At 53.0% G+C, this 13116-nt stretch overlaps 1 protein-coding gene across 1 annotated transcript in view; it reads left to right on the top strand.

Annotated features, from left to right (window-relative positions):
- SLC44A2 (solute carrier family 44 member 2 (CTL2 blood group)) overlaps positions 1–13116 on the top strand; it is a 91375-nt gene that overhangs the window by 76067 nt on the left and 2192 nt on the right. Inside the window, 5 exon segments of the mRNA XM_075343886.1 lie at positions 1358–1450; positions 1784–1868; positions 10972–11234; positions 11370–11400; positions 11402–11465. Coding sequence (XP_075200001.1) covers positions 1358–1450; positions 1784–1868; positions 10972–11234; positions 11370–11400; positions 11402–11465 — 536 coding nt within the window.

Raw genomic sequence — 13116 nt, 5'->3', positions numbered from 1 at the left:
GCAGCGCTGTCATCCAAAGCTCCTTTCCTGGTGTTCCACCAGGACAAGGTAGTGCTGCGCCCCATTCAGGAGTTTTCTCCCTAAGGTGGTATCCTCTTTTCATCTTAATCAGGATATCTCCTTACCTTCCTTTTGTCCTCATCCAGTTCATCGGTATGAAAAGGATTTACATTTGTTAGATCTGGTGAGAGCACTCAGAATCTACATTTCCCGCACGGCGCCCCTGCGCCGCTCGGATGCACTCTTTGTCCTTGTCGCTGGTAAGCGCAAAGGGTCGCAGGCTTCCAAAGCCACCCTGGCTCGATGGATCAAAGAACCAATTCTTGAAGCCTACCGTTCTGCGGGGCTTCCGGTTCCATCAGGGCTGAAGGCCCATTCTACCAGAGCCGTGGGTGCGTCCTGGGCATTACGACACCAGGCTACGGCTCACAGGTGTGCCAGGCAGCTACCTGGTCGAGTCTGCACACTTTCACCAAACATTATCAGGTGCATACCTATGCTTCGGCGGACGCCAGCCTAGGTAGAAGAGTCCTGCAGGCGGCAGTTGCCTCCCCGTAGGGGAGGGCTGTCTTTGCAGCCCTAACATGAGGTATTTCTTTACCCACCCAGGGACAGCTTTTGGACGTCCCAATCGTCTGGGTCTCCCAATGGAGCGCCGAAGAAGAAGGGAATTTTGTTACTTACCGTAAATTCCTTTTCTTCTAGCTCCTATTGGGAGACCCAGCACCCGCCCTGTTGTCCTTCGGGATTTTTGGTTGTTTTCGGGTACACATGTTGTTCATGTTGAATGGTTTTCAGTTCTCCGATGTTACTTCGGAGTGAATTTGTTTAAACCAGTTATTGGCTTTCCTCCTTCTTGCTTTTGCACTAAAACTGGTGAGCCAGTGATCCCACTGGGGGTGTATAGCCAGAAGGGGAGGGGCCTTACACTTTTTAGTGTAATGCTTTGTGTGGCCTCCGGAGGCAGTACTATACACCCAATCGTCTGGGTCTCCCAATAGGAGCTAGAAGAAAAGGAATTTACGGTAAGTAACAAAATTCCCTTCATTTCTCACCTCGTCACTGTCTGGACGATATTCTCTATTCATTATGCAGCTCATGCGATAAATAAAAGTCTGATTTTTCATGGAAAAGACAAAAATGTCTGCGTGACCCCAAACTTTTGAGCTGTAGTGTATACTCCAGAGCTGCACTCACTATTCTGCTGGTGCAGTCACTGTGTACATACATTACATTACTGATCCTGAGTTACCTCCTGTATTATACTCCAGAGCTGCACTCACTATTCTGCTGGTGCAGTCACTGTGTACATACATTACTTCTCCTGTGCTGAGACTTTGTGTCTTTCTTTTCTCAGGGCGGTGGGACATGTCATGTGCTCCTTGGTGTTCCCCCTCTTCACCTTCTTGATGGTGTGCCTGTGTCTCGCCTATTGGGCCATCACCGCAGTGTATCCTTTATATTCGCCTTCCACCATCAGGATTATTCTTGTCTCGTAAGACGTTGCCCCTCAGCACAAGCAGAGACTTGGGCTGATGCTGAGATTTGTGTTATTCTGCCCCATTGGGGCAAAGCTGGTTATGTGACTCCAGTCGAGATTTATTCAATGTCGTCAGCACATTAGAAGTCTGTCATTCCCCCATGCTTTTTACTGCAGCTCTGCTTTTTCAGATTGACTCTTGTTTCTAAGCACAAGCCCACCAGGTAGTCACTGCATATTGAAAGCTGATGATTGGCACGTTCCTATAGACCTGTGTGATTTGTCCTTGACCTGTCCATGTAGATTCCTCTCCACCTCTAATGAGGCTGTCTATAAGGTGTTCAATGAAACGCAGTGCGACTACGCCAGCAAAACCTGTGACCCCGAGGTAAGCTCTTTGTCCCAAGTCATATTTCAAGACCTCCTTAACGCCTTCTTGCCATGACCTAAATTATCCTACATAACACTGAGCATTTTCCAGCTAGTACACAAGTTGTTCAACCACAAATTATCCTGTATCACACTGAGCGGTTTGCAGCTAGTACAGAGGCTGAGCACCCAGAAGTGATCCTAGATTACACTGAGCTTTTTCCAGCTAGGATAATTTTTAGGTGAACAACCTGTGTACTAGCTGGAAAGTGCTCCATGAATCTAAGATCTCTAGGTTAGATTATCCTGGATCGCACTGTGTGTTTTCCAGCTAGTACACAAGCTGTTCATGCACAGATTATGCTAGATCGCTTTGAGCATTTTCCAGCAAGTACACAGGTTGTTCACCCGCAGATTATCCTACAGAACAGTAAGCATTTTCCAGCTAGTACACAGATTGTTCATCCTTAGATTATCCTTGTTCACACTGAGCATTTTCCAGCTAGTTCACAGGTTGTTCACCCGCAGATTATCCTAGATTCATGGAGCATTTTCCAGCTAGTATACAGGTTGTTCACCCGCAGATTATCCTAGATTCATGGAGCATTTTCCAGCTAGTATACAGGTTGTTCACCCGCAGATTATCCTAGATTCATGGAGCATTTTCCAGCTAGTACACAGGTTGTTCACCCGCAGATTATCCTAGATTCATGGAGCATTTTCCAGCTAGTACACAGGTTGTTCACCCGCTGATTATCCTAGATTCATGGAGCATTTTCCAGCTAGTACACAGGTTGTTCACCCGCAGATTATCCTAGATTCATGGAGCATTTTCCAGCTAGTATACAGGTTGTTCACCCGCAGATTATCCTAGATTCATGGAGCATTTTCCAGCTAGTATACAGGTTGTTCACCCGCAGATTATCCTAGATTCATGGAGCATTTTCCAGCTAGTACACAGGTTGTTCACCCGCAGATTATCCTAGATTCATGTGTGAGGTAAATCCGGAGATATGACGATAAATCATGATATTCAAGTATGTCAGGAAGCCCTCTCCTGGTGTCACCCCCCCTTTCCTTCACACAACTGGTTTAGCAACAAATCCCATGGCCATGTCCTGTGATATGGAGATGAGGTGGTGTGGGAACAATGGACACAGGATGACTCCCTGCCGTCACCCTGTAGTAGGAGCTGCTATCTAATTAGCAAGGCTCTGGAAGTAGCCAGACAGAACGACTCCAGTAAAAAATGGTTCATATCTCGCAAGCCATATTTCCGATAAATATGGCAACCATAAAAATGGTGTCTCCGCATGTGGACGATGCCGGCACCCCCTTTTTATGGGAGCAGGACATTGGGAAATGCCCCAGGCGTGATATCAGCCAATGGGGAACTGGCAGACAGGTCATGAGTCCCCTCGTTCTGTAGCTAAATTCATAACTGTCACAATGAGAGCATTGGCGTCCGCCTACGACGCTCCCAGGCCAAGTTATGGCCATATTCCATGTTGTGGATTTTGTCCATAACTCCAGCCAGGGGTGGAGCAGTGCTTCCCTGTGAGGTCACTAAGGTAGGAGGGGACCTGGATTGCCCAGGTTGATAACCCTACTTCGGCCATTTTCCAGTGTTCTTCTGCTCGGGGGCCTGGTTGGGAAAGACCTGTGAGGGAGTTCCTGGAAACCTGGTCTACAGCGCCCCCCTGTGGCCAGACGCAACAAGGTAACTGCTGGAACTGTGTATGCCTGTTTGTAACCCATGCTTTGGTTGTAACTGTACTCTGACATAACTGTATATTCTGTAGATTCCCTATTGTATATATTGTAGTTCTAGTGTGCTTTAGGCTGATTAAATTATATAATTAATCTTGGGCTGTTCTGTTATCTCGATCTTGAATCCCACGTCTGTGTGTTCGGCTAATAGTTACCGTAAATCGGTTGGTGGCAGCGAATTGTGCCAAGGATTATTGTGGGGAGGCCAGTGAGATTCGGGGAGATTTTATATATTCCGCCCGCGGAGGTCGGGGGAATATATACCTTACTCTCACCGGGGACCCTTCAATAATCGGCATAAGTAGTATAGCGGCCTCCTTGCTTATTGTCGGGCAATTCCATAATTGGCCTGACTATAAGAGGGGCGCTAGAGAGCGCGTCACGTGCTCTGTCTGTCGGTCGGGAGGTATAAAGGAGGGGTGACCCCCACTTGTTACCCCCCGATTGTGACGTACTGGTAGCCAGCGCGGGGGATTTCTGAGTGACCCCCCGGTGGTTTGTGACATATTGGTGGCATAGCGGTGGGATCGAGATAATAGTGTGTGTGAGTGTGAGACCCATACTCCCAGACACTAAAGACTGCCTGCAGCAGCTGTGGCTGCTGGGGTCTTCAGACTAGCTCAACACTAGAGTGTCAGAGTGCAGATACTGTAAGGTGTGTGGAGGCATCAGGTGTCAGTTCTGTGTCAGTGACCAAAAGTCTGCAAGAATGGCTGATGGCACCAGGAGCAGAGCTATGCAACTGGCCAATGCTAAAGCAGGAGCCGAAGAGAGGGAGGACGGTGCTGTGGACAGCAATGAGGAGGTTGCCCACGAGTCCTCCAGGAGCTCGACGCCAGAAAACCGTTCTGCAGAGGACAGCGCACAAGCTGGCAATTATGGACAAGATGAGGAGCAGCTCACCCAAGGGTCCTCAACGAGCCAGATGCCAGCCCTCCGCTCTGCAAGGGACAGTGAATCACCAGGCTCCGCAGCGGGCCGCAGATCACCACGTGCCATTCCACCGAGCCTGGGAGGCTCGGATAGCCTTCTTCAAATGGCTATGGCCCTTCTCCAGGCTGGAGACCAGGAGGGCTACAAGGGACTCCTGGCAGAGCGCAGGGCAGAGCGGCAAGCAGCGCGTGAGGCTGAGGCTGCGGAGCGGCAGGCAGCGCGTGAAGAGCGCCAGGCAGAGCGTGACTACCAGCTGCAGCTAGCTCAGCTCCGGCCCTCATCAGCCACACGTGACCTTCAAGACACCAAACTTCCAAAGGTCCGTGTTGAGGACTTCCCAGTGCTGGAGAAGGATGGAGACTTGGACTCTTTCTTGACTGCTTTTGAACGGACTTGCTTGCAGCACCATCTGGACAAGGACCAGTGGGCCAAATACCTGACCCCCCGTTTAAGGGGTAAGGCCCTGGATGTCCTTGGGGACTTGCCTGCTGAGGCAGATCAGGGCTACGACACCATCAAGCGGGCCCTGATCCAACAGTACAACCTCACTCCAGAGTCCTACCGCAAGAAGTTCCGGAGCCTACAGAAGGGACCAAAGGACTCCTGGGCTGACCACCGGCGGGCACTTGCCCGAGCTGCCGACCACTGGACCCAAGGCCTGCAGCTTTCCACCGGACCGGAGATCCTGGACTTGTTCATCACGGAGCAACTCTTGTGGAACTGCCCTGAGGATCTCCGCCAGTTCATCCGAGACCAGAAGCCAAAGGGGTCCACGGCTACAGCTGCCCTTGCCGATGACTACACCAACAACCGGGCCCCTGAGGCCAGGAGAGCGGCCACCAGCAGCACCTGGAGAGGGGGTAAGATGAATTCGGCGACTGCCCCACCTGCCCCTAGACTGCAGGGGGTGTCCCCCTCAACTCCCCTCTCCAGGCCCGTGGCGGAACCAAGACGGTGCCACCAGTGCAACCTACCTGGACACTTCAAGGCCATGTGCCCTCAGCGTCCGAAGGCCCCGGCTCCGTCCCCGTCCCAAGGGCCGCCCAAGGTGTATTGTGTGGGTGGGGGTGGTGGTAGGTCCCTGGACAGCTTCCAACCTGTCACCGTCGGCCGGTCTGTGACCATAGGACTGCGAGACAGCGCCTCGGAGGTGACTCTGGTGCGGCCTGAGATGGTGTCCCCCCAAGACTTGATCCCTGGAAAAACCCTCGCTGTCTCCGGGATTGGAGGCACTGACCCGGCGCTGCCTGTTGCTGACATTTATGTGGACTGGGGCGCAGGGCGGGGGGTGAGGGAGGTGGGGGTAACTGATCGGATCCCTGCAAACGTGCTACTTGGGACAGATTTGGGGCAGATAACCTCCCAGTTTGGGCCCCCCCCAAGGGCTGAACCTTCAGCCCGTACTGACATGACTCCTAACAATGTTAATGTGTTATCTATGAATGATGTAAGGGAGGAGGGAGTGAACTCTGATATTTCTGCTTGCATAGACACCATAGACACACACTCAGCTGCAGCTGTGACAGGGGAGGGGGTCAGAGAAAGGTGTGACAATGCCTCTACAAGTAATCAGCCTGTGAGCTGGGATCTGTTGCCCTCTGCAGGGATAAGCAGAGAGCAGGGTGCTGCAGGGGGAGGACCAGTGTGTGGGGTGGGGGCTACCACAGCAAATGTGGGGTCCCCAGAGATTTCACAGCGGGGTTCTGTTGCTGCAGGAGGGGAACAGGCAGGTGAGATTGGGGCCGGTCCAGGAGCGGAAGTGCTCCCAGGTAAGATCTCGGTGCATGGTTCCCCCACAACCGGGGTGTCAGGAAGCCAGGTAGGTCTGCCTGAACCGGCGACTTGGTCAGGAACGGAGGAGGAGCAGGCACGACCCACGGTCGCAGCGGCTGTGGCCGCTGTCACCCGCAGTGGGAGTGCTGGAAGCCAAGGGGCCTCCCAGAGGTCCGATAGCTCTTCCCCTTCTGACCAAGTGGCAGCCGAGTCAGGTGGAGGCCAGGACACAGGTCCCGGGGTACTGACTGAAGATGTGACAGTCTCGTCGATTCTGGCCACATCTAGTCAGGGGTTTCAGGCAGCGTTAGAAGCTGACGACAGCCTGAAAGCTCTTAAGGAGCAGGCGGCCCAGCCTCCCTCGGACTCGGACCCGGAGCGAGTGGTCTGGGACCAAGGACGGCTGTACCGGGCCACGGTCCAGCAGGGTTCACCGGAGGCGTGGCCCAGGGACCGACAGTTGGTGGTACCCTATCCGTTCCGGACGGAGTTGTTGCGGATCGCGCATGAGATTCCGATGGCCGGACACCTAGGGATCGCTAAGACCAAGGCCAGGTTAAACCAGCATTTCTACTGGCCAAAAATGGGGGCCGATGTGGCTGCCTACTGCCGTTCGTGTGAAACCTGTCAGAGAGTGGGGAAGGCGGGGCCACGCCCCAAAGCCCCACTGGTATCTCTGCCCATCATCGATGAGCCTTTCAGGAGGGTGGCTGTGGATCTGGTCGGCCCGCTGGCCATCCCCAGCAGCTCCGGGAAACGCTTCATACTGACGGTAGTGGACTATGCCACCCGGTACCCAGAAGCAGTGGCCTTGTCGTCCATTCGGGCTGACAAGGTGGCCACCGCATTGCTGGAGATTTTCTCCCGAGTGGGTTTTCCCCAGGAAATGCTCACTGACCGGGGGACCCAATTCATGTCCCAGCTGATGGAGGCCCTCTGTAAGCAAGTCCAGGTGCGACATCTGGTGGCCAGCCCGTACCATCCACAGACTAATGGCCTGTGCGAGCGGTTCAATGGCACCTTAAAGCAGATGCTTAAGATGTTGGTCGACTCCCATGGGCGTGACTGGGAGCGGTATCTCCCACACCTGTTATTTGCTTACCGGGAGGTTCCACAGGCCTCAACAGGATTCTCACCGTTTGAGCTCCTGTACGGGCGACGTGTGCGGGGCCCCCTGGCTCTGGTGAAAGAGGCTTGGGAAGGGGATTTGGCCACCCCTGGAGTGTCGGTTATCGAGTATGTCATGCGCTTCCGGGACAAAATGCAGGCCTTGACGCAACTGGTACACGACAATATGGCTCAAGCCCAGGCCGATCAGAAGCGTTGGTACGACCAGAACGCTTGTGAGAGGACCTACCAAGTGGGTCAAAAGGTGTGGGTACTGGTCCCCGTACCACAGGACAAGCTTCAGGCAGCCTGGGAAGGCCCATACCTCGTGTACCAGCAGCTCAACCCTGTAACGTACCTGGTCACCCTGGACCCTGCCCGTGGAAGGCGGAAGCCCTTCCATGTGAACATGATGAAGGCACATCATGAGCGGGAGGCATGTGCGCTCCCCGTGTGCAACCTGCCCGAGGAGGGAGAAGCGGAAACCCTCTTGGATATGCTAGCCCAGGTTAGGGCAGGCGGATCCATTGAGGATGTGGAGGTTGGCCACCAGCTCTTGGAGGACCAACGGTCCCAGCTGTGGGCCACCCTACACCCCTTCCGGGGGTTGGTTACCAACCAGCCCGGAAGGACTGACTTGGCTGTCCATCACGTGGACACTGGGGATCATCCCCCGATCCGGCGTTCAGCATATCGGGTCTCCCTGGAGGTGCAGCAACACATGCGCCAGGAGATTGACGAGATGCTGAAGCTGGGGGTGATCCAGGCATCCAACAGCGCTTGGGCCTCGCCTGTAGTCCTCGTCCCTAAGAAGGACCGAACCACTCGGTTCTGCGTGGACTACAGGGGGCTCAATGCGGTCACGGTCGCCGATGCGTACCCAATGCCACGCATCGATGACCTGCTCGATCAGTTGGCCGGGGCTCAGTACCTGACCATCATGGATCTGAGCCGGGGATATTGGCAGATCCCCCTGACTCGCAAGGCCAGGGAACGCTCTGCCTTTATTACCCCATTTGGACTGTACGAGTCCACGGTGATGCCATTCGGGATGAGGAATGCCCCTGCCACTTTCCAGCGGATGGTCAACACCCTGCTCAAGGGACTTGAAGGGTACGCGGCCGCGTACCTGGATGACATTGCCGTCTTCAGTCCCACCTGGGAGGACCACCTAGAGCATCTAGCACAGGTGCTCAGGCGGATCCACCGGGCAGGTTTGACCATCAAGCCGGGAAAGTGTCAGCTGGCCATGAGCGAGGTCCAGTACCTCGGTCACCGGGTAGGTGGGAGAACACTGAAGCCCGAGCCTGAGAAAGTGGAAGCCATCGCATCCTGGCCCACCCCCAGGACCAAGAAGCAGGTGATGTCCTTCTTGGGGACCGCTGGGTACTATAGGAGGTTTGTTCCATGCTATAGTAGCCTGGCAAAGCCCTTGACGGACCTCACCAAGAAGAAGCTGCCCTCTGCAGTCGATTGGACAATGGACTGCGAGACAGCCTTCCGGGCCCTAAAGGACGCCCTGTCCAGCCCGCCCGTGCTACAGGCAGCCGACTTCACGCGGCCGTTTGTAGTACAGACCGACGCCAGTGACTTCGGCCTCGGTGCGGTGCTCAGCCAGGTGGACTCTGCGAGCCAAGAGCACCCAGTCTTGTACCTGAGCAGGAAGCTGTTACCAAGGGAAGTTGCCTATTCCACGATGGAGAAGGAGTGCCTGGCCATAGTGTGGGCCCTGCAGCGTCTGCAACCCTATCTATACGGGCGCCACTTCATCGTGGAGACGGACCACAATCCCCTCAGCTGGTTGCACACCGTCTCTGGGACGAATGGGCGATTGTTGCGATGGAGCCTTGCGCTCCAGCAATACAACTTCACCATTCGCCACAAAAGGGGCCGTGACCACGGTAACGCAGACGGGCTGTCCCGACAAGGAGAGGTCGCGGACGGGCGCACGGGGGAACACCGGAGTGTGCTGCCCCCTAGCGCCCTCAAAAGGGGGGAGGTGTGAGGTAAATCCGGAGATATGACGATAAATCATGATATTCAAGTATGTCAGGAAGCCCTCTCCTGGTGTCACCCCCCCTTTCCTTCACACAACTGGTTTAGCAACAAATCCCATGGCCATGTCCTGTGATATGGAGATGAGGTGGTGTGGGAACAATGGACACAGGATGACTCCCTGCCGTCACCCTGTAGTAGGAGCTGCTATCTAATTAGCAAGGCTCTGGAAGTAGCCAGACAGAACGACTCCAGTAAAAAATGGTTCATATCTCGCAAGCCATATTTCCGATAAATATGGCAACCATAAAAATGGTGTCTCCGCATGTGGACGATGCCGGCACCCCCTTTTTATGGGAGCAGGACATTGGGAAATGCCCCAGGCGTGATATCAGCCAATGGGGAACTGGCAGACAGGTCATGAGTCCCCTCGTTCTGTAGCTAAATTCATAACTGTCACAATGAGAGCATTGGCGTCCGCCTACGACGCTCCCAGGCCAAGTTATGGCCATATTCCATGTTGTGGATTTTGTCCATAACTCCAGCCAGGGGTGGAGCAGTGCTTCCCTGTGAGGTCACTAAGGTAGGAGGGGACCTGGATTGCCCAGGTTGATAACCCTACTTCGGCCATTTTCCAGTGTTCTTCTGCTCGGGGGCCTGGTTGGGAAAGACCTGTGAGGGAGTTCCTGGAAACCTGGTCTACAGCGCCCCCCTGTGGCCAGACGCAACAAGGTAACTGCTGGAACTGTGTATGCCTGTTTGTAACCCATGCTTTGGTTGTAACTGTACTCTGACATAACTGTATATTCTGTAGATTCCCTATTGTATATATTGTAGTTCTAGTGTGCTTTAGGCTGATTAAATTATATAATTAATCTTGGGCTGTTCTGTTATCTCGATCTTGAATCCCACGTCTGTGTGTTCGGCTAATAGTTACCGTAAATCGGTTGGTGGCAGCGAATTGTGCCAAGGATTATTGTGGGGAGGCCAGTGAGATTCGGGGAGATTTTATATATTCCGCCCGCGGAGGTCGGGGGAATATATACCTTACTCTCACCGGGGACCCTTCAATAATCGGCATAAGTAGTATAGCGGCCTCCTTGCTTATTGTCGGGCAATTCCATAATTGGCCTGACTATAAGAGGGGCGCTAGAGAGCGCGTCACGTGCTCTGTCTGTCGGTCGGGAGGTATAAAGGAGGGGTGACCCCCACTTGTTACCCCCCGATTGTGACGTACTGGTAGCCAGCGCGGGGGATTTCTGAGTGACCCCCCGGTGGTTTGTGACATCATGGAGCATTTTCCAGCTAGTACACAGGTTGTTCACCCGCTGATTATCCTAGATTCATGGAGCATTTTCCAGCTAGTACACAGGTTGTTCACCCGCAGATTATCCTAGATTCATGGAGCATTTTCCAGCTAGTACACAGGTTGTTCACTCCGCAGATTATCCTGGATCACACTGAGCGTTTTTTCCTGCAGTCTTTTCCTTTTGAATCTATTTATTATTGCAGCCTCTAATTTCTTTGTCATTTCTTTCCCACAGACTTTTAATAGCACCAACATTTCCCGCGTTTGCCCGGATGCCACCTGCCAGTTTGCTTACTATGGCGGAGACACCTACTACCACAAGTACCTGATCGTCTTCCAGGTGTATAATGCCTTCATGTTCCTCTGGCTGGCAAATTTCGTCATCGCCCTGGGTCAGGTGACTCTGGCCGGAGCCTTTGCCTCTTATTATTGGGCCTTCAAGAAACCCGATGACATGCCGGCCTTCCCCATCTTCTCCTCCTTGGGCCGGGCTCTCAGGTGAGCACACAGTATCCTGCTTCTGGCCTTGGCCCCCCGATCTGTTGCAAAACTACCATCCCTGGGATACCACTACAGGCACAGGCTGCTGGGACTTGTAGTGCCTCTCATCTCACCCCTTACTGATCCCTTCAGGTACCACACGGGCTCTCTGGCCTTCGGGTCCCCTCATCCTCGCGATTGTGCAGCTGATCAGGATCATGTTGGAATATCTGGACCACAAGCTGAAAGGTGAGTTGTACGTTATTCTATATTATTCAGCCACTAGGTGGCGCCAACAAACCCTTATGCTTTGACGAGTGTTTAGCTTTAGGGCCGGGGCTTTGTCGTTCCCCCCCCCCCCCCCCCCCCCATATAGTTCCATATTTGTGATTGTCCAGTGCTAAAACAGATGAGCACAGACCCCGTAATAGACTTTTATATACCAAGGTATTTGTGATGGAACCCGTCAGCAAGTGGTCAGATCTGCTGCAGCGCCACCACAGGCCAAACAAAGCATTACATGCTGCCCATGAATTGTATAGACCACTTGTAGGGGACATATATCCACCATGCATATAGTTCTATCAGTGGCTGCTTGCTGATGGTTTCCAGCGCATTGTACAGAGCACCTGGAGGGGACATAGAACTACATGCATGGAGGATATATCTTCCCTCCAGGTGGCCTGTACAATGTGGTGGAAACAGTCAGCAAGCAGCCACTTTTAGAACTATATGCATGGAGGATATATCAGTGGCTGCTGGCTGTTTCCACCGCATTGTACAGACCACCTGGAGGGGACATATATCCTCCATGCATGTAGTTCTATGTCCCGTCCATTTGGTCTGTACAATGTGATGGAAACCTATCAATGGCTGCTTGCTGACTGTTTCCATCACATTGTACAGACCACCTGGAGGAGATATAGAACTACATGCATGAAGGAGATATGTCCCTTCCAGGTGGTCTGTACAATGTGATGGAAACAGTCAGCCATTGATAACTCCTTCATGCATGTAGTTCTATGTCTCCTCCAGGTGGTCTGTATAATGTGATGGAAACAGTCAGCAAGCAGCCATTGATAGGTTTCCACCACATTGTACAGACCAAATGGACGAAACATAGAACTACATGCATGGAGGATATATGTCCCCTTCAGGTGGTCTGTACAATGTGGTGGAAACAGCCAGCAGCCACTGATAGAACTACATGCATGGAAGACATATCAATGGCTGACTGTTTCCATCACATTGTACAGACCGCCTGGAGGGGACATATCTCCTTCATGCATGTAGTTCTATCAGTGGCTGCTTGCTGACTGTTTCCACCGCATTCTACAGACCACCTGGACGGGACATAGAACTATATGCATGGAGGATATATGTCCCCTCCGTTTGGTCTGTCCAATACGGTGGAAACTGTCAGCAAGCAGTCATTGATATATCCTCCATGCATGTGGTTCTATAAATGGCTGCTTGCTGACTGTTTCCATCACACCTGGAGGGGACATAGAACTATATGTAAGGAGGCTATACGTCTCCTCCAGGTGGTCTGTACAATATGGTGGAAACCGTCAGCAAGCAGCCAGCTCTGCTGCAGTGCTACCACAGGCGAAACAAAGAATTACATGCTGCCCATGAATTGTATAGACCACTTAGAGGGGACATATCTCCTCCATGCATGTAGTTCTATCAATGGCTGCTTGCTGACTGTTTCCGCCGAATTGTACAGGCCACCTGGACGGGACATAGAACTACATGCATGGAGGATATAAGTCTCCTCCAGGTGGTCTGTACAATGCGGTGGAAACCGTCAGCAAGCAGCCACTGATAGAACTATATGCATGGAGGAGATATCAGTGGCTGCTGGCTGTTTCCATCACATTGTACAGACTGCCTGGAG

Source organism: Anomaloglossus baeobatrachus, chromosome 4 (assembly GCF_048569485.1).
Source record: "Anomaloglossus baeobatrachus isolate aAnoBae1 chromosome 4, aAnoBae1.hap1, whole genome shotgun sequence".
Taxonomy (NCBI): domain Eukaryota; kingdom Metazoa; phylum Chordata; class Amphibia; order Anura; family Aromobatidae; genus Anomaloglossus; species Anomaloglossus baeobatrachus.
Note: the sequence above shows the minus strand (reverse complement) of the source record. Positions and strands in the feature narration are given on the sequence as shown.